This window comes from Hydra vulgaris, chromosome 07 (assembly GCF_038396675.1).
Source record: "Hydra vulgaris chromosome 07, alternate assembly HydraT2T_AEP".
Lineage (NCBI taxonomy): Eukaryota > Metazoa > Cnidaria > Hydrozoa > Anthoathecata > Hydridae > Hydra > Hydra vulgaris.
Window position 1 is genome coordinate 14,009,410 of NC_088926.1, and position 25,742 is coordinate 14,035,151.

General features: G+C 27.9%; 1 protein-coding gene across 1 annotated transcript in view; it reads right to left on the reverse strand.

Annotated features, from left to right (window-relative positions):
* Positions 1–279: 279 nt before the first annotated feature.
* The window catches only part of LOC101241271 (uncharacterized), a 43,758-nt gene continuing 18,295 nt past the window's right edge, over positions 280–25,742 (reverse strand). Inside the window, exons 10-23 of the mRNA XM_065801131.1 lie at positions 25,425–25,476; positions 25,247–25,307; positions 24,855–25,147; positions 24,521–24,600; positions 24,401–24,452; positions 23,849–23,950; positions 23,463–23,636; positions 10,225–10,362; positions 10,016–10,093; positions 9,044–9,157; positions 8,787–8,891; positions 7,221–7,298; positions 732–830; positions 280–442 (exon numbers count right to left, since the gene is read on the reverse strand). Of these exons, the coding sequence (XP_065657203.1) occupies positions 281–442; positions 732–830; positions 7,221–7,298; positions 8,787–8,891; positions 9,044–9,157; positions 10,016–10,093; positions 10,225–10,362; positions 23,463–23,636; positions 23,849–23,950; positions 24,401–24,452; positions 24,521–24,600; positions 24,855–25,147; positions 25,247–25,307; positions 25,425–25,476 (1,588 nt within the window). The 3' untranslated portion in view covers position 280. The remainder of the gene's footprint in view (positions 443–731; positions 831–7,220; positions 7,299–8,786; positions 8,892–9,043; positions 9,158–10,015; positions 10,094–10,224; positions 10,363–23,462; positions 23,637–23,848; positions 23,951–24,400; positions 24,453–24,520; positions 24,601–24,854; positions 25,148–25,246; positions 25,308–25,424; positions 25,477–25,742) is intronic.

A 25,742-nucleotide genomic window follows, 5' to 3' on the forward strand; every position in this document is an offset into this window, starting at 1 on the left:
AAGGAATTAAAAGTATCGAAAAAAACAAGACATGTTGCGTTGAATTTTATTTTACAGACAAGACATTGAGTGGACAAGGATAACCGTATTTTACACGACCAATTATTATAGCCAGTCTTCGAAGAAGTTCCCTCTTTTAATTATTCATAATCGGTTATAATTCAGTATCGGTTTTGTCTTTTTGAAATATGGTCACCCTTACTCTTTTAATTACCTTGCAAGTAGGAGAAATAAAAAGTTTTTTTCTCAAACACTTTTAATAACAGAAACGAAACAATATTTACAGCGTATTTGAAATTCTATTTACAATAGTAGATGAAAGTAAATTAACCATTTTCTCAATTTCAACCTGGTAATTAGAAGGAAGCGAGATCGTGCTTGAATGATTTCTTAGAACCTCGATATTGAAGGAAATATTATCCAGACATTCTCGAATTGATTGCTGAAATATTATGAAAACTATTTTATTAAAACTTGTGTGTGTGTGTGTATATATATATATATATATATATATATATATATATATATATATATATATATATATATATATATATATATATAAATAATAATTTATATATAATTATAATATCTTTTAATTATAATAAATTATATATTTATTATAATTAAAAGATAAATAAATTTATCTTTTAATTATAATAACATTTTAAAATCAAATACTTTTATTGTAACCAAATATAATCAATAAATTTGATTGCAAAACTATATTAAACCTCAACATTAGAATCAATTTCTTGGTTTTTATTCCCATGGTTGTCTTGCAAGATTTCATAACTATTTTGCTGTAATACTGACCAATGAGTTTTTGATTTCTAAACAAAATTCATAAATAGTTTTAAATCTGAAGATAGCAAAAAACGTATAAAGTTAGTAAATTATAAAACACCATAATTCATTAAAAAGTCCCTAAAAAATTGATAAACTTTTAACAAAAGTTATAAATTTACTTTTAACAAAAGTTATAAATTTACTTTTAACAAAAGTTATAAATTTACTTTTAACAAAAGTTATAAATTTACTTTTAACAAAAGTTATAAATTTACTTTTAACAAAAGTTATAAATTTACTTTTAACAAAAGTTATAAATTTACTTTTAACAAAAGTTATAAATTTACTTTTAACAAAAGTTATAAATTTACTTTTAACAAAAGTTATAAATTTACTTTTAACAAAAGTTATAAATTTACTTTTAACAAAAGTTATAAATTTACTTTTAACAAAAGTTATAAATTTACTTTTAACAAAAGTTATAAATTTACTTTTAACAAAAGTTATAAATTTACTTTTAACAAAAGTTATAAATTTACTTTTAACAAAAGTTATAAATTTACTTTTAACAAAAGTTATAAATTTACTTTTAACAAAAGTTATAAATTTACTTTTAACAAAAGTTATAAATTTACTTTTAACAAAAGTTATAAATTTACTTTTAACAAAAGTTATAAATTTACTTTTAACAAAAGTTATAAATTTACTTTTAACAAAAGTTATAAATTTACTTTTAACAAAAGTTATAAATTTACTTTTAACAAAAGTTATAAATTTACTTTTAACAAAAGTTATAAATTTACTTTTAACAAAAGTTATAAATTTACTTTTAACAAAAGTTATAAATTTACTTTTAACAAAAGTTATAAATTTACTTAAATTAAAGTTATAAATTTACTTTTAGAAACGACTAATAAAAATCAATTATTTGAATGAGTTCATGCAAAAAAAAAAAAAAGTGGCGTTCAGTCAGAAAATTTACAAAAACAAGATAAGTAGCGTTTAGTACTCAGCTGACCCTTGGAAAAGAAAGTTGATGAAAGTTGCTAGTTTAATTGTTGAGATTATAAAAGAAATATTACTCCAAAGAAATCAACGAGAACCGACTGCAGGATAAAATGTTTTAACTTTAAACGAAGCTACTGAATTAGTCTTATAACGCATACCAAAAAAGTCTCTAAATTTTATAGTATTATGCAATTTTATGTATTAGTATAATTACACACTTAAAAAATGGAAACCTAATCTTAATTAAAAATTAGGCCTAATCTTATGCTAGGGCTATAGCCCGGTAATATATTTGTTAAGTAGACTGCACCTTTTCACTACAAATTTAGGCATATAGTTCACTATTTTTATAATGTAATGTGTAATAACTTATGTCAGTATTATTGATATATGTCTAATAACAATACAATGTTAGCATTTAATTAACTTTTTTTCCTCTGCAAGAGAAAAAACTGTTTTGGAAACATTCATGAAGAGAAAGATGAAAAATATTTGTGTAACTAACAAGCACAAAGAACTCAGACAACTGTTGAGAACAGAATAAAAATGTTGGAGATAAAAAACTGTCTGTCTTGATTACTGTTGACTTACTAAACTGAACATGTTTCAAAAGATTGAGCGTTTTTGTTTAGTTAAAAGCCACTCGGATCTCCCTTATGACAGAGATTTCAAAACCATAAAAAAAAGTTAAACAATCACGACAGATTGTTCTCTGTTGACCAGATTTCAACCTTATTGAGCAGTCATGACATGGTAAAGCAGTTTAACATTAAATTTTAAATATTAAAGTGTTTTAAGTTTAATGTTAAAAAGCTAGAATTAAATCTTGAACTTTAAAAATTAGTGGTCTGTTTTTTTTTAATTTTTTTTTGTACTATTCTCAACTAGACTTATATTCATCGAAAAATTTTAAGTTTTAGAGTACTATCTCTCAGCGTTTAAATTATGACCATATAAATTTTAAACCCCCTCAATTTGAGATGGTACAAAAAATTTTTTAACAACAACAAAAAACAGACCACTAATTTTTAAAGTTCAAGATTTAATTCTAGTTTTTTAACATTAAACTTTAAATTTAAAATTTGGTGAATATAAGTCTAGTTGAGTATAGTACAATAAATATTTTATCAGCTTGTTGCCCCTCACGTTTGGTGTGTGTGTGAGGGTGGTGGTGGATATGAAGTTTAAAGGTATTTTTGTTCCCATCCTCCAATTATTGCAATTTTTTGTAGTGCATCATTATTTGACAGAAGTATAAACATATATACAGTATCAGACAAAACGAGTGCAACCAAATAATGCTAATTTAGTTTCTTTATATAAAAGTGATGCATTTTTTCAATTTAGAGAAATAACTATGCAACTGTTTAGAGACAAAGTTCGTCAAGTTTTATTCATCACAAAGTTCATTATTTGTACACGAAAATTAATAAATTAATCAAAAGTATTTAAAAAAGTTGATTTCCTTCTGGACAAAACAAGTGCAACTCGACAAAATGTTGACCAAGCTGTATTTCGCTATCAATATTTCGTGGCGAATCCTTTGTTGTCGATCACAGCCTTGCATCTTCGAGGCATAGATTCGATCAGGTGATCAATGAAACTTTGTGGAATCGCAACCCAGGCCTTTTGGATTTGTTCAAACAGTTGATCCTTATTAAGAACACTTTCACGATTAATTCTGTGGTTGAGGATCTCCCACAGGTTCTCGATAGGGTTGAGATTCGGAGATTGAGACGGCCAATCCATCACCGATAGGTGGTTGTCTTGAAACCACTGCTTGACTACTTTTGCAGTGTGTTTTGGATCGTTGTCTTGCTGAAAAACCATTTTATTGGCATATTCCATTCAGCATGAGGTAACATAACATCTTTCAGGATATTTTGATTCATGAAACGGTCCATTATTCCATCGTTTCGATGTATTGGACCTAGACCGTTAGCAGAAAAACATCCCCAGACCATTACATTGCCTCCACCATGCTTCACGAAACACTTGTTGTGTTTCACTTTTTGTATTGATGTTCTTCAATAAAACACTTTGATAAAACTCACTTCGATAAACTGTCTTGATAATACTGACTGATTGACATCCATATACTGATTGAATTACATGTCGATTTACATGTCTCTTATATAGTAAAATGAACCTGTGTGAACCTGTTCTGGAAGATTCTAGATGCTTCTTTTCGATGCTTCTGGAAACTTCTGGATACTTCCTTTAATTATTAAAAAACTTCCGTGACGTTGACACAGACCAGACTTAAGAAAATGAAACAAACCAAAAAAGTTGCACTTGTTTTGTCCGCTGCAAAATGGCACTTGTCAACAAAATTCTGCCTCTGTGCTGTCATCTGTCAGCTAATTGCTCATGTCATGGCATGCTATGACTCCAGACTCCTGAACTGTTTGCTGTCGTAGTATAGTTCATTTCGTTTTTAAGACATGTAAAATTAGGAACACTTTTTAGCATTGTTCGATGTTGGTTGCAAATGTTTTGTCCAATACTGTATGTTTGGAGTTTGCTCCATGTCTGGAAGTTAGCTCAAACACCAAAAAATGATGGATCCGTCACTGAAAACAAGGTAAAAAGAACAAACAAAAAATCATTTTTCTATCATTACCTACAATTGCTGCACATAACAGGACTTTCAGAATATGTTATTGTTCATCCTTTCATTTATTCAGGTGTAACAAGAAAACTCTTAATAGACAAAAATTGTGTTTCTCAGAACAAAAAACCTATTCTCAAGATAAAGTTTCAATAAAAAAAGCAAAAAGAAATGTCATTATGACGCTTTATGTATACATTCCAACGAAGTTTGAAAAATTACATGGTGATATTTACACATGTCCTACAACTTATTTACAATTTAATATGAAATACCTTAACCAGGTAAGATTGTTGCTAAACAAACAAAACAAGTAATAATCAGTCACGGCTAACGCACGTGAATACGGTGGGTGAGGTAATATCTCCAAGTTAAACTCCAATAATTTTTGCTGAGTTGATTTGCTGAGTTGAGCAAAAAAACAAACAACATTTTTCGGTTGTTTGGACAATCAGTTGAGCGTTTTTGCTAAAGCTTTTCTAGTTAAGCACAATAGATCTCTGCAGTAACAGCTGCATTAGTAGGAAGCAACTCCCAATATGCAACACTATGTGCGCCATACCACACTAAATGTATTACTTTTTTGGAGATAAAGTTCAGGTTTTAAAGCCCATACTCTTAGGTGCTTAATACACGTTTTTTCAACCCACCCCAAGCTTATTAATACCCTCCATTTATCAATTTTTATTTGTTATCAACAAAAAAACAACATCTCAAAACTAAAAAAAAATAAATCAGAATATATCTATGTATATATCTATCTATCTATATATTTATATTTATCCATCTTTCTCTCTCTCATATTAGAGTAGTAGACTCAAGATGAGATATTAGAGTAGTAGACTCAAGATGAGATATTATAGTAATAGACTCAAGATGAGATATTAGATAAGTAGACTCAAGGTGAGATATTAGAAGTACATTAATTAAAGATTCAAAAACTTTGCTAGTATTAGTCAGAAGGCTGATTGGGAGATAAACATAGAGGTCAAATGAATCTTCAAAGTTTTTGAAAATTCAAACCACAGATGCCATTTTCCAATATCAATTTACAAATAAGGAGAGCTTTAGAGAACACTTTTAAAAGACTGTGACAGTAGTGTTGTTTGGACCACTACATACTGTAAAAGAGTTTAAATGGAAAATAACTTTAGCAACAGAAGCAGGAGTGATTTGGATGTCTAACAATAATTTAACCTGCTTCTTTGAGATGGCAGGAAGATTGGTCATTAAGTTCAGGATATAAGTTGAGGAAAAGTTTTAAACAACTCTGCTACATCCTTGGGAGGTAATAAGATTAGATTCATGATAATGAGAAATGGTTGATCTACCTTTAATGAAGATTAAATATTAATATTTAACTTTATTTAATATTTTAAATTTATTTTAATTTTATATAAATTTTAATTTTATTTAATATTTTAATTTTTTTAAATTTTACTTTAAATAAATTTAAATTTTATTTAACATCTTAGGATTTAATATTGATATTTAATAATATAAAAAGATTTAATACAAGATTGTTAAAGATTTTTTAAAAGTTTCTAGAACCTAATTTCTGATAAAATAAGATTTGAGAATGGCAAGTTGAAAATGGGACAAAGTTTAGCAGACAAAAATATTTTGTATCAAATTATTTATGTTAATGTCAACTACCTATTTTGTAGCAAATTTCATGCTGATCATTTATCTGTATTTGCTTAAGAAATCATTTTCAAAAATGAAACCAAAATGTAGCAGCGAAAATGAGACACGAAGAAAACGTGTGTATGAGTTGTATCTAGCAAATACATCAGAGAGAAAACCATTCACTGTTAAGCACTATGTAGCTGAGAAAGTGCCGAGAAGTACCATTAACTGGATTATTGACCAAGCTAAAAATGAATCTTGCCACCAAAGAGCCAAGAATAGTGGCAAAAAACCAGTAATCATGATCAAAACCAACTTAAAGCGACTAGTAGCAATGTTTGGCCATAAGGACACCATTTTGCAATGCCAAGCAGCTTTTGAGAGCATGGCATTTCAAAGCTTTTCTTCCTCCCAAGCGGCATGGCAATCAACTAGCAAGTCTACTTGAACAAGTATATTCAAAAGAAATTAATGTTGTTCATTGCAGAGCACTATTCAGATAATGCCTATATATTTTGACATGATCTAGCATTGGCACAATACTCGAAATCTGTCATTTCCTACAAAAAGGTGAATTTGGTTCGAAAAGAACACAATACCCAAATGTCCCAGAAATGCGCCCAATCGAAAATTTAGAGGAGCATTCTGAAAGATAAGGTCTATGCAAAAAATTGGCAGGCAAAAAGTTTAGATCATCTGCACAAAAAGATCGAGAAATGCATCAAATAAGTTGACATGGTCAGTGTACAATGTCTTACGCAACAGTTTCCAGCTCTTGATGATTCTGTTCAACAACAAGGCTTAATTGAAGATCAATAAAACTTTTTACAATAAAGAATGAGATGCTCCAATTGAGCATCTTTTTAGTTTTTTAAAAAATGAGGGAGTAACATCTACTTAAACTTGGTCCAATGTATGTATGTATGTATGTATGTATGTATGTATGTATGTATGTATGTATGTATGTATGTATGTATGTATGTATGTATGTATGTATGTATAAAATAGAATTTCTAATACATTTACATACAAATCATTAAAATTGTATAAAATTTTTATTAAATTAATTTTTTTGAAGTTTAATATCAAAATATCAATAAAAATAAGGAAAAAAGAATTTAAATAAAACTCTTTTTATTAATTAACATCATTTTTACAAATCAATTTTCTAAAAAATAAGAAGTACCTTTTGCAAAAAATTTGTAAAATCAGTTTTCTTAGTCAGTGGCAAAAATGTAGACAATTTATGTGAATAAATGGTAACCTAAATATTATTAAAAAAAAATGAACCTAAATATTATAAAAAGTTAAAAAAAACACATTTAGACATGAATAGGACATAATAGAGGGTCACAATAGACACAATAGATTTGAAGAAATGTTTATCAAAGAACTTTTATACTGACATTTTAGTTTCTTTGCGGACATGACCACAAATTTTGCGAACATGGCTACAAATTTTGTGGACACGACTACAAATTTTTAAAAATATTTAGTTACACCTTAAAAAGTCTAATCACTTTAATATTATCAATAATACCCTAAAAACACAGAAATTAGGTTTTTAGAATGTTAACTCCTTTTTTATAATAAAGATTCTAATTAGTTAAAACTTTGCAAAAAAGTTAAAATTCTTAACAAATCAGAATAAAAAAATTTTACAAAAATTACCAGAGGTAATTTGTCATGGCTCTAATGAACTTTTGCACTGACAAATTACAAAGGTAATTTGCCAATGTAAAGTGTCAGCAATATTAGCAGTCAATTGGGTGAGCAATATCACATCCAAATTCCTGTACTGTTCAAATTGCGAGGAAAAATCTTCAGATAGACATTTACCAAGTTTACAGTGCAGCAGAAACTATTGCATCTGATGAGAATAAAATTTTTTTTGCAGTATTTGAAGATAGAGAACCGAATAATTTTAAAAACAAAAGACAGTGACTTTACTGTTACAAAAAGTGTTCGTTCAAATGAAATCAAGGATTTCTGTTCTAACCCTGTTTTTGCAATAGAAATTAAAATATTTCAATTTTCTTTAAAACAAACTCACAAGGCAGCCTTTTTATCAAAGTTTTATTTATCAAGAACTTAAATCACTGACAGGCTACTTGATGATTAAATAACCATTACCTAAAGTTAATGCTATTATCATGCACCTGAGTTTATTGACAACCAATTTATTACCTGAGTTTATTGACAACCAGGCTGAAAATAATGAGATTACTTGGCAAAAAACATGCTCCAACAGTTGAAAACTAGTGATAGAGCAAATTTTTTGTGAGCAACATTAAAAAAAAAAACATTTGTGAACAACATTGTTATACCCTGATGGTAATATCATGTCTGTGTGAACAGAAAACATTTTTTTTTTTCATAAAGCGCAACATTTATATATTTTTTATTTTTATATTTTAATTCCCCAAGGCCATGGAGGCCACTACAGTTGAGGAGGCTACTTTAGTGGTTACAACCCTTTCTCAACTCTATAAATCTGAAACACAAACCTTGATAAACAAGGCAGCTGCGCAAAGAAACAAGTTGATATACAATAGCGTCTAAAAGTAATTGGACCAACACTTTTTTGGTAATATTTTTTCATCAAGTTAACATTCTAAAATGAAATTTTGCATAGGCATGTCAAACTAAAATTTCATTTAAAAATGTTAATTTAATGAGAAAATATAACAAAAAAGGTGTTTGTCTAATTACTTTTGGACACTACTGTATATATTAAGCCTATATATTAAACCTCAGCATAATCACGTAGAGCAGACATGGCAAAAAATGTAACCATCCAATCCTTTAGATCTAACAGGTAATTAAACAAAGATGCAACAATGGAAAGACATTCAATCTAAACAAAAAATATAATATAAAATTTTAATTTTAAATATATTTATATATATTTGTATATATATGTTATATATACATACCTAGATAGATACATGCATACATACACACACGTGCATATATAAAATATATAAAAATATACACAATAATAATAACCTGATTGGTTTCATGAAACTGTGTGTTTTTAAGGTCAGAAAGAAAGTATGTTACTTGTAAATGAAATAACTGATCATCACAGTGCAATAATATATCTTTAACAGTTGATAAGACCTTAAATTCAAAGAGATTACATGTTAAATAGATTTGCTATTTAATTTACTTTTTACTGGGGGTGCACCGATACCTACTTTTGGTCGATGTCAATTGGTACAGGTTGATACCAATGCATTGGCCGATGCATTAGCATCAGCTCTAAATATAAATTTGTGCTCTTTACTTTTTTACTAATATGTAAATTAGAATTATTTTCAAATATAATGTTAACAGTCAATTTTAATGCTTGCTTATTTTTTTAAACTTTATATTATATTTACTTATTTTAAATCAAAAATGAGCAACTAAAAGTCTAATAGACTTTTGATAAAAATTTTGATAAAAATAAACGTTCGAAGCAATTTGTAAACTTTGCAAAATAAAAATATCAAGAAGAAGAACATCTAACAGAAACTTCTTTTTTACACTTAACATTACAGTTACATTTCTTGATTTTAAAATTATCTCTTTGTATAGTTTGGATTCATAAGTCATATAATTGATTTCCTAAATTATAAAAAAACACTAAATGCAGGTAGCTCCTGATAAAAAACAATACAAAAAATATCTAAAGGTTTAGTTGTGGCAGATATTTCTATATAAAAACTTAGGTTTATACATGCTTTTTCGTTTATGGAATAATTATTTAATATTTATGTATATTAATTATGTATATTAATCATTAATAATTATTTTGCATACAACATAGAAACACAAAAATAAAAAAAACTTTTTTTTCAAAACAATTGGCATCGGCGAATGGTTACCAAGACTGATGCCGATGCATTGGCTAAATAGTAAATGCATCGGCAAGCCGATGCATCAGTGCACCCCTACTTGTTACATATATTTGCTTGTATTACAAAGTGTACATGCCAGTAACATTTGCTCTGGTTGAAAAAGATGGAAAACACATGATGCAAGACATAACATTGCTATCACTACACTTTCACTCTAAAGAAAAAAATTTAAACAAAAAAAACTTTTTTAAAAATTTATTACTTATTTTCTTTAAATATTTTTTTAAAAAATATATAAATATTTCAAAACATAATCAACTTTAAAAACTGATTAAATAATATTACCATTTCAATATCCTCATCTAAATCATTAAAACAACTCCAAAACTGTACAACTTCTTTTACGATTGTAATTTGGTTATTTGTACTCAAAAATTTCAGAAAATATTTTGAAATATTACACAATACTCGAATAGCACCAATCTAAAAAAAATATATTATATGGCATTATTTATAATATTATTGATATTATTTATAAAAACTAAAACTTTTGTTATGGACATCATCAATAATATCAAGAAGAACAATATTAAAAACACATCAATAATATCAAGAACAGTTTAAATTATTTAAATTTAGCTGAATTAGTCAATTGCAAGCTTACTGAAAAAATATATTCATGCTTCATCTCTTTAATAGTTGATCTAAGTATATTTACAAAAATCAAATGTTTTTTCGAATTTTAACGACATAAACTTTAGAAAGATAAATTCAATTTTTAAAAATACATTTTAAATTGAATTTGTTAATATTCTTTGGTCTGTACAATAAAATAAAACATAACTCTGTAATATAGTTTGTTTTTTTCAAACATAAAAAATTAACCATATTTACTAAAGAACTTTTTTTTTTTGATAGCAAAACTATTGCTCTGCAACTAACATGTCAATAACAAGTTCACTTTCTGTTACTTTTTTTATTAATTTATTTTTTGCTTTATATTTTGTGAAGTAGGAGCCAATCCGAGATTCAGTTATTTTGAACTTACCAACAAAACCTTCATTTACAGTTAGAAACATTTTAATGAAAAATGTTGGTGTCTATGCAGCTGTTAATGAACCAATGCTGGACAGTCAAAGCTCACAAGATTAAGGTGGTGTATGGAAATAATTATGGAAAAAAAATGGGAAGAATAGAATTTTGAAAGTAACTTTAAAGCAATAAATGAAAAAAGCAAAGTTTTTATTAAAAGATTTAAATCTGAAAAGAATAGTAATCACTTTGCTGTACTAAGATTGCGAGGTGAGGGTGGCCACACAGCCCACAGCATTGAAGCATGGATGCGATTGCGAAGTGAGGGTGGGAGTATTGGAATTTAATTTTAACAAAGTAGGCGAGTGTAACATTTATCCAGCCCAAATCAACCAACCTTTATAGAGACACTAGAGAGCTGCATGGTTCAATGGGTAGACATGCTGATTGATCAAAATAATTTGTGGCTGTTTCAACAACATATGGCCACACAGCTCACAGAGTTAAAGCAGGGATTAAAACAGATTAGATTTGTTGCCCTGGCTAGCTTGACCACCAGATTTAATCAATTCAATCTATTTAGACTTGAATAGACAAAGAATAAGTCAAGGTCTGAATAAGATCCATAAATAGCCAGAAGCAAGAACTAGATACCATTTGAAGAAAAGTTCTGACTAAAATATGCAACAATCTTGTTTAAGGACCGGTGAAAACAACTTTTTAAGACCTGAGTTTAACTGAAAGACAAATTTAGGCCATATGTGTAAACAAATTTAATTGAAAGTGAAATTCTGACTTTTATATCAAATTTTAACTTATCATGCATTAATATTATTATTGACTTATCTAGCATTATTATTATTATTGACTCTATGAATCAATGCTCTCAAGGCCGAGGGATTTATTTTAGTCAAGGAAACTCCTCTTTCAATTTTTTAATTTTTTGATTTTTTTTTTTATGGTGGTTACAACCCTCTCTTAACTCTTCAACTCCAAAACACAAACCTCGACAAACAAGAACGCTGTGCGGAGAATCAGGTTGATATGCATGAAACATGTTATATAATTTATAATTATTATTCTTTCTTAATTGAAAAAATTAATAACTCAAATTTAACTGAAAGTTAAATGAAATTTAGCAATTTCGAATTCGGCAAATTAAAGCCCAATTCAACTACATGTCACAAAAGAGGTCTGTAGCTTGCAAAAAAGCATGTGTGGGGTATTTTAGATAAATATAAAAAAAGTAAACTTTAAATCTAAAAAGCCATGCCCCCAAATTTAGGGTAATCATATATAAAATATGAGCCTCAAAAAGCATTATCAGAACAAATTTTAACCCTTTTTCCACAAACCATTAATATAGAAAAATGGTGATCCAAAAAAAGGGGTTTTTAGGGGTCGTTTTAGGGATCTTTAGGGAGAGACAATTTCTTTATTTCTACTCTCTCTCTCTCTCTCTCTCTCTCTCTCTCTCTCTCTCTCTCTCTTTATATATATATATATATAGGCCTATACTTATGTTTAAAAAAAGTATGGTTTTGGTATTGAAAGTCACAAAATTTAATTTTGCAAGAAAAAATGAACAGTGGTTGGTTGTCACCCCTCAACTGGCATATTCCAACATATTTCACCTGCTATGTTTATTTTGTTATATCATATTATGAACTTATTTTTTCATTAGGACCATATTTTATATTTATCCTGTCATTAAAACCATATTAAAGAAACAAAATGTGCAACAGTATGTAAAATATAAATGCCAAAACCCAATTTTATGACAGAGAAAAAACATTTAATAATCAAATAAAAATCTTTTGAAGTATGATAGAGTATGTCAATAATTTGGTGGAGAGCCAGTTTTTAATGTATCGCTTCTTAAGCCCAATCATGTAAAAATCAGTTAAGAAAAGACATCAACCGGCAGTGATATAAAATAGGTTCTAACTTTAACTTTCTGACCCGAGAAAACCCTTTGGTGGAATGATAGCCCTTACTATGGGGATCACTTAGATATAAGTATCAAAATCAGATTACAATGTCCTGGCAAGTTATTTACATTTGAATTTTCATCCCAGTTAAAACAAAACATATTTTAAATGTTTAATATATGTATTAATACGTATTAAAATGTATTATAGATGTATTAAACACGTTTTGTGTTGAATTAAATATTTTATTAATTGCACAAACATGCAAAATGAGAGCTATTTTCCTTTTTTATAGTATTAAAAAACTCCAATTTACACCAATATAAACAAGGAAAACAAAATAATATATTCTTGAGGTTATACAAGTAACTAACATAAAATATATTGATTGCACAAACATGCAAAATGACAGCCTATTTTGCATTTCTACAGCCCAAAATTAGTTTGTAAAACTGTTTAAATTGATATGAAATGTATTTAATTATGACATAAATTATTTTTGAATAATTTTCTACTTTTGAATCCTGGAAAAAAGCACGTTGTACTTTACTGAGAGCTAAACTGAGCACTTCTAATTTTACCGAAAATACTGCTAAGAATCAGGAAAACTATTTGTAGTCTTTGTTTTAGTAAATATCAACAAGTGCTAACATCAAATCTAAAAGAAAGATGTCAGATTATACTGAAAGAGAAAATTGACTTTAATGATGACAAAGTTTCACTTGGAATTTGTGAAAAATGTTGCTCTTGTTTAAAAAGGAAGGAAAGTGGAAAGGACATCACACTCCCATAATTGTATAAGTTTGAGACTATAAAACTTCGACCAGAAACTCGAGACTTTCACTGTGACTGCTTGATCTGTTCAATTGAAAAACTGAGATACAATGGTCATATGAAAAATGAATTTGCACAAAGTTCAGCAGCTAGAACACCTTCTTTAACAGTAGAAAAAAGATGCTCAGACTGCTTTTCAATTATTGGCAGAGGATTGCCTAACAACTGTACCAAAGACACTTTGAGAAATAATCCTGTTGCTGTTGCAACAAAGGATCCTTTAGCATCAGAAAGAATTGCAGCACTTGTTGATTCAAATAAAGCCCCTTCTCCACATGGAACTGTTTGATTAAGTCAAACTTCCATGTGGAGAAGGGGCTTCCAGTAACACCAAGTATAAATTTAGTTTTTTATAGTTCAAATTAATGACAGGTTAAATTTTTAACTTTTTGCATTCACTTTAGGTTTGTCATCAGCTAGACAACTTTTCTCTCCAAATTCCAAATTCATCAATAAGTGTAAAAGACCTTGCTCAAGTTCAAGAAAACACAGGGCTTTCAAACAATGGCATGAAGAAGTTAGCAGTTACTATTAATCAGTCAACCTCACGACAAATTGTCGAGAAAAATGAAGCCATAAAGTTTGACACGTTCAGCAAGCAACTTGTACATCATTTCAAGATCACGCTTGATGCGTGAGGACTGTCATACATTGCAAGGATTTCCATGAGCCTAAAATTGAAATTATAGCCATGAGAAGTACATCATAAAATCACATTCTAAAGGTTGGAATTGACTGAGGAGGTGGGTTTCTGAAAGTTAGCTTTGGAATTATTGAATTAAATTATGAACCTAGCATTCCCCCAGCAAAACTCAACTGTACAAGCAAGGTTTTTAGGGACACTGGTGTAAAACAACAACTCATGATTGCTGTCTCTGAGGAGCTTCAAGAAAATTATACTAATGTTTTACAAGTATTTGAGTTGATTAATTTGACCAGGAGTTTGTCATGTTCTGAGATCTAAAACTTGCAAATATTATTTGTGGGCTTCAAGCACACTCAAGTGCGCATCACTGCACCTGGCATGAAACTGGTTCAAAAGAACTTGTAACTCAAGCGAAATTGAGGACTTTTGAATTTCTGGAAGAAAATGTCTCACTCTTCAAGCCAGCTAGTTCCATTATCAGAAAAGCTAGTGACTACAAAAATGTTGTTCATTCTTCAATTTTTAAACTACCTGGAGACACTTTGATTTTGAAGTTTCTTCCTCCCATGGAATTGCATCTCCTAATTGGAGTTTTCTACATCTTTTTTTAAATCATCTTTTTGCTGCGCTACTTCAAGTTTTTCCTCGAGCTTCAGACTGATGCAACTCGAGCATCATTTTATCGAGCAACTCTTTAGACTGATGCAACTCGAGCATCATTTTATCGAGCAACTCTTTAGACTGATGCAACTCGAGCATCATTTTATCGAGCAACTCTTTAGACTGATGCAACTCGAGCATCATTTTATCGAGCAACTCTTTAGACTGATGCAACTCGAGCATCATTTTATCGAGCAACTCTTTAGACTGATGCAACTCGAGCATCATTTTATCGAGCAACTCTTTAGACTGATGCAACTCGAGCATCATTTTATCGAGCAACTCTTTAGACTGATGCAACTCGAGCATCATTTTATCGAGCAACTCTTTAGACTGATGCTTTACATATTAAACAACAACCTTACCATGGTGGACGTTGAAAATTCCATGGTTGGAAAGTTGGAAATGGCAGCATCCAATTTTTAATGAAGTGTTAATTCAGATGTCTTCAAATTTGATTTGGTCATAAACGGCGTTTCAGCCCCATCATTACTGCATTCTAGTTCTTCAATTTCAGCGGAATTTCCATTAATATCCTCAACCATTAATATCCTCAACAAATAGCTTAGAAAATAATTTTTTAGCCGTAGCTTGAAGGACTGATTTGGAAGGCAATAATAATACAGAATCTATGTCCAACTCTTGTTTATAATTTGATGGATTATTTAAATATTTTAGCAAGCCAACTAAATTTTTATTCCATCTTTCAACAATTCTCTGTTGCACACACTGCAGCATTTTAACCGAAAAACAATCTTTATTTTTGCGCAAAACATCTAATATAAACACTAATACACCCTCTGCATTAAGTAGGAATGCGTTGCCTTGACCAAGACTTTTAATTCCCAATTTAATTGGTTATAACGCCATTACTACAGTCTGCACCACTAAATATTCATCCATCAATGTTTTTAATATACATGTTTTTAATGCAATAAATCACTCCAACATTGCAAGAAGACTATTCCACTTTGTCTTTACATCCAGTATTAACTTGAGTTCTTAATTGTATGTAATTTTTACCTATTTTTGTAAAATTTCATTTTTGAGTGGTGATTTACAAAACATTCGTACCATTCTCCGGACCTTTTGAATTATTTGTGCAATACTTATGTAGCCTAATAATTCGTCAGTGATCTCAACGCCTTGTAAAACTAATAAATCGTTGTTTTGGCTGGACTGTAAATCTACTGAAGTTATAAAATCAATTTCTTCAGACTCATCATCTTCACTATTATTTTCATCAGAATTCTGACTGTTTGATGCATTACACTCACAACCCGATAAATTTGAAATCACTGTTTTTTGTAGAGAACATCACAAACTGCTAAATATAGCCCATGTGCATAACAAAGTTGATGTTCCATCCCGCTTAATCTTCCGTATTTTATCATAACTGATGCACCATCAGTTACACTAGAAATTATATGCTTCTTTGTAGATAAACTAAATTCTGATAGTATATTTTCAACCGTATCAATAATTTTTTCAGTTGAAAGCGACCCAACTATTCGAACCATGCCCAAGTTCCAAAGCCTAATTAATGAATTCACATTTAAATTCAAATAGCGACAATTTTTTAAAGATGTGTATTAGTCCATCAAAATAGAGAATCTTTAGCCACCTTGAATTTGCATAGTCATTTCCTTAACCACTCCTTGTTTTGCTAGATGGTATTGACTTTTTACCAAATTCATTACACGTTAAGGGTTTTTTGGCAACATCGTTCCTTTATCAAATAAAGATTTTCTTATAAATTTAGATTTTGCAATAGCATTAATAGAAAAGCCATCTACTGCTGCCAATTTTGAAACAATTTCTTCTATAGATTTCTTTTTTATAAATGACGTAATTTTAGGTTGAGCGTTTCTAACTTCATAATTTGTGTATTCGTTTGGCCTTTTTTTCGTTACTTAAATTTCGACTTTTTTGTGAAGATTTTTTAAATGACAAAGAAGGCCACTTGTTGAAAATCCTTTACACATTATTGTTGTTTTACATATATTACAAGTGGCAAATTCTGTGCTTTTTTCTTTTGTAAAATTTTGCCATGCCTCAGATCCACTTGACAAGATGTGGTGTATTTATTATCCTATTAATTATATAGATTAAAATATACTAAAATATAAATATAAAACAGTATTACCAACAATTAAACCCTGAAATAGTGTGCTAATAGTAGATTTACATAAAATTATTTTAAATTAGTTGTAATAACTAAACATATATTTTAAACTTCACTTATTTGGTTTTTCACTTATTTCACTTTTTACAAACTACTTTCCTAATGTAACTAATTACTTTACTTATTAACTGCCAACTTTTATGCGTATTTTCTTTTATTACTTTTTTTTGCACATACAAGTACTTTAACTTGTCCGTGGTTATTTTATATTTAACATATCAGAGACTACCCTTTATTCATTGTAATTTTTTGCAATTGTGATAATTTATAAGATTAGTCACCAATTTTTTGCAGTTTTGGTTTGTGTCTAAGATAGATAAAATATTATTGAATTTGATTTATAAATTGATTTGGTTTGTTTATTTAAGCTTTACATGCTGTAAGTTCAACATATAAAATTTAAATAAGTAAATCAAATCTATTTAAAAATCAAATTCAATAATAATATTTTTCTATCTTAGACAAAAAATATTGGTGATTTAATTGCCCTCTATAATATATCTTCCTAATTTTTATAGAAATTCATTACAAAAGTAAAAAGGAAGTAATTAGTACACAAATTTTAAGTAATAATATTTTTAATATATCTTTACAAATGTTTAAGATATGTTTAAAAAAATTACTGAGATTCCTGGGGAAATTTCATTGAAATCCCGGGATAACGGTATGGTTTTTTACCTACGGGATCCCGTTTGAGAAACCCTAGTTGTTATACCTATTTTCATATATCATAACAAAAAACTTCATACATCTTTGAATATCTAATGGGATCCCCAAGTGCTATGACAAGCTTTGCTCATATTTTAAGTAAAACCTTCGAAAATAGGTTTTACTTAAGATATGAGCAAAACTTGTCTCAGCACTTGGGGATCCCTATAAACATTGATTTATGAAATCTCAGCACTTGATCCCTTTAATAACAAAAACAAAAAGCAAATTTATATATAGTAACATTGACATGTTACAATATAAAAATAAGAAAATTGAAGTTGTTTTTTTTTTAAATAAAAAATCAGCATCTCAATATGTTACAACCATTTCTTTAGTCATAACTATAACAAGTGAAATTTATATTGCTTTTTCTTTAGTAGGTCATAGTTACTATTAGTCTTTTAAAAACTCCAACTTTGTTATTTTTTATTGCTTCCAAGTAAACAAAAGCTGCAGTCTATAATTTCTGCCATCAACATAGACCTTGTATTACAAAAAATATTTTAAAAAGCAAAGAATGACCATCAGAAAAATGCTGAAGTTGATAAGGTAAAAATCAGACCAATAGTTTCTTATTCAGGCAGAGTTTTATATGGGATGGCAAAAAATGATCCAGAATCTAAAACAACTTCTATGTTATGATGAAATGCTTACATGGTGGGCCTAGTTTAATAGTTTTTGTTACACCTGTTCACAAACTAACATCAATGTATCAATTCAGTGTTGTGAAAGAAGCTGCTGTTATTGTTGAAAAAAATGATTATTTTAAGATTTGTAACAGATAATCTTAAGTTCAATACTGCAAAATTTTCAAAAGAACCACTGACTTTCAGGCCATTTATCCATTAGATGATTACCATCAGAAACCCATATCAATATGAAAAAGATAACAATTATTTTTAGAACCATTTAAATTTATGAAATCAAGGCATGGACCCAAACGAATTTCATGTGTTACCCATGATACCAAAAAAGCTTCAAGTGGTTTGTACTTTGTACAAACCACTGAAGGGTTGATAGCTGTCCGCAAGCATTTGTTTTCAGTCGGCATTGATTACGTCTTGCTTTGTGAGCTACAAAATGACAGAACTGAAGGAGAAATTTCTGTTTACAGAAAATTCTCCTTCACAATCAACTTCTCCCTACAATCAACAGGGACAAATGCTTTTATTGCAGCTGGAGACATTTTTTCTGTTTTTAGAAATTGTTTAACTGGATTTGCTGTAACGTTTCTAGAATTAGAGGAAGTAGGACATCCTAATAAAAAAGATCACACATGCAAAGATCCAATAAACTTTGAAGATGTGACCTCAATTAAAACTTGCATTTATGATGTGAGTCTTTCAAAAACTGAAGAGAGCTCTGCTGCCTATATGGCAGGGTGGCTAGAGAAAAAATGTTCGGGTGAACTAATTTATGCTGAGGAGAGAGACGCACACATAAACCTATTTTTTAAAAATATTTTCAGTGTAATTTCAAAATTATGAAAAAAAAATGCCCAAAAGCATACTAATAAGTATAGAAAAAGGAGCAGCAATACTTATTTTGCTTCAAGAAGGATATGCTGTTAGAAAAAATGCGGAAAAATTAAATCTGACAAAATCAATGATTTGTTACACAATTCATTGACACAAAGAAATTGTAAGATGGGAAGACAGAAATCAACCAGGTCGCGTTTACATCTGAAAACCATATTTGCGTAAGGGTAATTGACAAAAGAGATTACAACAGTTAAAATTCCACAAAATTGAACAATGGATGATTGGAAAAAAATACTCTAGATTGATGAATCAAAATATTTCAGAAATAAGAGTTATTTCAGAAACAATAAAGCATGGTGGGGGTTCTGTAATAGTTTGGAATTGTTTTTTGAGATTTTGCATAAAATTGATGGCATTATCAGAAAAGAATATTACAGAGATATTTTGCAAACAAATATAATTCCTTCCGGACTTCGATTAATTGGCGACAATTTTATTCTGATGCAAGACTATGACCCTAAACATACTTCATTACGATGTAAAAATTTAGACTCAAAAAAAATGAAAATTTGTCATGTTTTATGACCTGGCTGCCCCAAAGTCCAAAACTCAACTCTATTGAGTTATTATGGGATGAATTGGATAGAAAAGTAAGAATTTAATGTCCAACATCAAAAACCCAATTATCGAACATTCTAGAAAAAGAATGGAATAATATTCACATAGCAACAATTAAAAAATTGATTGAAAGAATTCCAAGATTAGTAAAGGCAGTGATAGAAGCAAAAGAACCACCTTTTAATGAAAAAAAAATTTATTTATTAATATTTTTTTAAATTTGACATTATGACATGTATTTATTAAGCTTAAAATATTACAATAAACATAAAATAAATAAATTTAAAATGTAAAAATAAACTATGATGTATGCTTTACTCATTTTACAAAAATATTTTAAGTGTCAACTTTTATTATACATATATAGACTTTTAAAAATAAGAAAATTTTTTAAATTTATTCAACAAAATTTTATTATTTGAATTCAAGACATGTTACAACTACATATAGTCATCATCAGTTAAAATATATTTTTTAAAAAAGGTATAAATTATAGTGTATAATTATAAAAATAAACATATTAAAAGTCATAAAATTGATAACAAACTTATTAAAAATCAAACGTTATGTTGATGACATTTTTGATGCCTTTCCTTCCGAAAACCATGTATTTTTATTCTTGGATTACATCAACAAAAAGCATTCTTCAATATTTTTACCATGGAAAAGGAAGAAAACTCAAAAACATCTTTTTAGGACATAACTCTATGTAAGTCCAACAGTTCAACAATTGTAACAGTTTTTCATAAAAAAACCTTTACTGGACTATACACCAACTTTTAAAGCTTTATTTCATTTTCATATAAAATAAGTCTTATAAGATGCTTAATAGATAGAACTTTCAAAACTAACTAAATTTTGTAAGTTCTATCTATCAAGGATAGTAATTTGAAAATTTTATTTTCAAAATACTATCCTTGGTCTTTGTTATGATATTAACAATCTTTTTAAAATTCTCAAACATAAAATTTTGGATAATAGAAAAAATTCACAACTCTTACTTAAATAAAGGTAATTTCAACTGACAAATAGTCTGACTCGCATTAGAGTACTGCTACATCGATTGAGGATTTGGAATAGGGCAGCAAATCATGGTCACATTAAGCCAAGTGAACTAGCTATTTTAGCCATTATTTTTTACTCTACAAAATTTTTCAGTCTCTAAATTATTGATTTAAACAACTAACAGGAATATGTTAGTAAACACTATCATTTCTTTTTTTAAATGTCCACTTATATTTACATTAAAACAACAATATTACAAAAGTTCTATCAAGTCAAGATTCTTTTATTTCTCAAAGAAAAAAAAAGAAAAAAAATACTATGTTGGTATATATATATATATATATATATATATATATATATATATATATATATATATATATATATATATATATATATACTGTTGTTAAAAATACATATACTATTTATGGTTGTCGAACTTTAAAGTTGACAACTTCATCTTTTCTAATGGGTCCTTTTTTAATCTGTTGCTCATTGTCAAAATATATGTAAAAATTGTGTTTACCAAATTCCTTCCCCTTTCCTTATGTTCTATACACATAAAACCCCTACTATTTGCTATTCTTAGTTTCAAGAATGCGCTATTTATATTTTGAGAGTACTTTTATAATAATTTCTTTACAGTGTCCAAAATTATAAACCCATTACAAAAATAATTAGCTAATGCTTTATAAGGTTTTGTTACCCACAACATGACAGAATTTCAAGATATTCTATTGAAACTTGATTGAAACTTAATTGAGTCAGAAAGTTAGCACAGTTAGATTTATTTGCAATCTTTTTTGTGATGTAACCAGCTACATTGATGGAAACTTCATAAGAGTCATGAGACAGCTCATTCTTCAAAATTAAAAAAATTTCAAAGTGTATTTACTACATTCTTTAAATTGTATCTTTTTTCATTCATTAATGCAAGTGGCAAAATCTTGAAAAACTGTAGCTTTATATCATCTAGAATAGCCAATGAATTACCAATCCTATTATTTGTTTTAAATATTACCTTTGAATTAGAAATAGCCTACCAAATATTAATAAGCTTTAAAAATCCAGCAGCTGCAGTTTGCTTTGGAAAATAGCTGATGATTGCAGCAGAGGTGGTTTCATCAAAAATATTTAAAGCTAAAGAAACACTTTGTTTGTTGTTTCCAGGATGTAAAGTTTGGGCAGATAATTTATAAGTTTTTTTTTAGTTAACAGGTAACAATTCATCTTTCTCATAAACATTATACAATAAACTCCAAGAAATTTACCATCTTCAACATAAATAATATTTAAAAAAAAAAAAAAACGATTTTGAATTTTATAAATTTTTGCTAATATTTTTTAGTAAACACTGTCATAAAAATTGTAAACCCGGGTGTCCCATAAAAGTAAAAAAGATGTCATTACCTTGTTCACCAAATTTTGAATGCTGAAATATTTGTTGCATGGTTGTCAGTTATTATAACTCATACGTTAAAAGATGCTTTATATAAAGTTTCTAATGTTTCTTCTATATGTGAACTAATCAAAGAACCAGAATTTTGAAACTCTGGACCTTAATAACAAAGGGATTGATTCTTTTAGCTAAGCTAACCACCATGAACACAACTATACCAGAATAGAAATTACCATCATTATCAGCTCCAATTAAAAATCTCAGCAAAGTCAGGACTAACACTACCATTTTCCAAAAGTAATAATAATCCTGATATCTGATCAATGCTACCTGACAACGAAGTAAGTGGAAACTCTTCTAATAGCAAAGTATTTGCCTGTTTTGATGAATATCTGTGCATCAGAGAAAATCTAGTTATTTCATTTGTGTACATCCTTGCAGTTTATAAAGAGATAATTTATATAACTCTGATAATATACTTTTTAATACCTTCTCTGCAACTTCATGCATATAAGAAACAAAATTAACTAGCATACTGGCACTGGCCAACTTACAAACACTGCCTTCTTGAAACCATTAAGGTAATGGAACTGGCATACCAAACTGGCTTTCATATGTAGCTTTAGACAAACTCAACCCAGTAATTTCGAAGTTCTAAATGATTAATATCAGGAAAACTAAAGACAGTTTTGTATGGCACACGGTTGCTGTTACTGGAGCATTCTTCAATCTTTCCCTTATCATTACTCATACAATCAACAACACAACACTTTTTCGGCATTGCAAAATATACTATTGCTCATATTTAAAAAATGTAATTTAAACCTGAATATTGCTGAATATTGTTAAATTGATTTATTTGTAAACTTCAAAGCCATATTTTTTCAGGAATTTTTTGCCTTTAAGGCAACAAATTCAGCTGTGTTATATAGTAGGCCATGTGTATATATATATATATATATATATATATATATATATATATATATATATATATATATATATATATATATATATATATATATATATATATACATAAATATATAAATAAATTATAAAATAAAGAAAAAAGTTGAAATACACATACAACATTTCTTTCAGAACCATCTTGTTCTTCACTGTTTAAATGAATAACAGAAATTGCCATATCAGCAATCATGTTAATGTCTTCTGCATCATACTTCATTTTATCAATGGGTATATATACCCATAGATAGATAGATTGAGAGAAAGGGTGATTTTTTAGAAACAACTTTATATTCTAGCAAAAAATAAAATTATGTGTGTTGTTTTTGTAAAAAGAGAATCTATTATTATATACCTATGTGTGTGTGTGTGTGTGTGTGTGTGTGTGTGTGTGTGTGTGTGTGTGTGTGTGTGTGTGTGTATATATATGTATATATATACATAACAAAACTAACTATTAGATTTACAATAAAAGCAAAGTAATAAAGTTTATTTTTTTATACTCACAAGTTGTTCTTCACTTAGAAACAAAAACAGCCTTTGAAAAAGCAAAGTCATGTTGTTATATTCTGAAGTATTTTCCAAACCCATTGATCCTAGTTTCAAAAGCTAAATATCAAATATTTTGATTTTTAAAAACTACAAATTTTTAAACATGTATAACTATATATAATATATAAACATATATAACCTATATAATCATAATTTTTTTAAGTTTTACAAACACACAAATATATACTTACCTTTCTTACCTATTTAGATAGATACTGTCTCAATATATTTTGTTATAAAATACAGATATAAATACAAATAGTTTTATTTAATGATGAAAAAAAAAAAGTCTTTTTTTTGCCATTATGACTCAAGCTTAGCTATTTTCTTAAAATATAAACTATTTTCTATTTTCTATTTTTTAATATTTTATACAAAATGTTAAAAAATCAATGATTATAAAAAAGCAACTTTAATAACTTTCTAAAATTAATAAATTTATTTTAAGTGCAATTAAAATATTTATGATTATGTTATGCATGTTTACATACTAAAAACATATATTACTGTTATTCCAAGCATGTTAACATACTGAAAACATAAGTCTTCACTACTCCATCTAAAAAAAAATGCATATAAGATCAATGAATAGAGTAATGACTAAATACACCTAAATAAATTATTTACCTTGCAATAAAGCTGAGTAGATCGGCAGCAAAAATAAAAGTAATATTTGATATAAACAGTGAAGAAACAATAATATCAGTCTAAAAAAATGTTTTTACAAATAAAAAACATACAATTTTTAATAAAATGCAAAACCTAACTTCAATAAGTTATTAATTGGTTTTTCATATACATATACATACATATATATATATATATATATATATATATATATATATATATATATATATATATATATATATATATATATATATATATATATATATATAAAGAAACATGTTTTTTTAAAGGAAAAAATCTAAAAAATATTAGAACACTAAAAAAAGTTACATACAATGTTTTGAATGCTGCATGCAGGAAGATTGGTGATGTAAGAACATAAATTCACAAGTAGGTATTCATAAACATTAACTATGCCAAAAGAACTTGGTAGCAAGATTTTATTATCTTCATATATAAAAGGTGAGAAGTGCTGAAGAAGGTTAAAAAATAATCCTATTAAGCTATCTCTATTTTCCGAAGGAAACCAATGTAATGGAATATCACCTTGAAAAGTCTCATTTAAATCAGAATGAAAACGTGATAACAAAATTAGGTGTTCCAAACCATTATTTTCTGAAACCAAGACTAAAATTTAAAATGACAGTTTTAACTTATACCTTTTTTTAATAGAAAAAACAAGGTTAATTACAATTTAACAGCATTGTGAAAAAAAAAAAAAAAAACCTTTGATAAAGTGAGGACTTGCATTTTTAAAACTCAATAATTCTTTAATACAAGTTTTTAACTATAAAAGCAAAACACGCGTGTAATTAAAAAAATAATTAAATTAAACAGTTTTTAATAACTTTTATTATAATTTTATTTTGTTTGAAAAAAATAGAGTAATGCATATTTAGCATACAGTAGCTTCCAGTAATGGATTCAAATCTTGAGTTGTATACTTCATAAGTAATCTGAAAACAGAAACACAAAAACTATTCAAAAAAAAAATTATGTTTGTAATAAAAAATAACTTTAAATCCAAACAGCATAAACCAAAAAATTATTTCTGTTAAACTGAAATTATAAAACTATTGTTATGTTAGAAAAACAAAGTTTCTTTTGAAATATAACATGAGCTCTATAAAAATAAAGTTTCTTTTAAAATATAACATGAGCTAAAAGTAAAAGCTAAAATTACACAATGTAATTTGTCTTAAATGTTTAGATTTTTAATGTT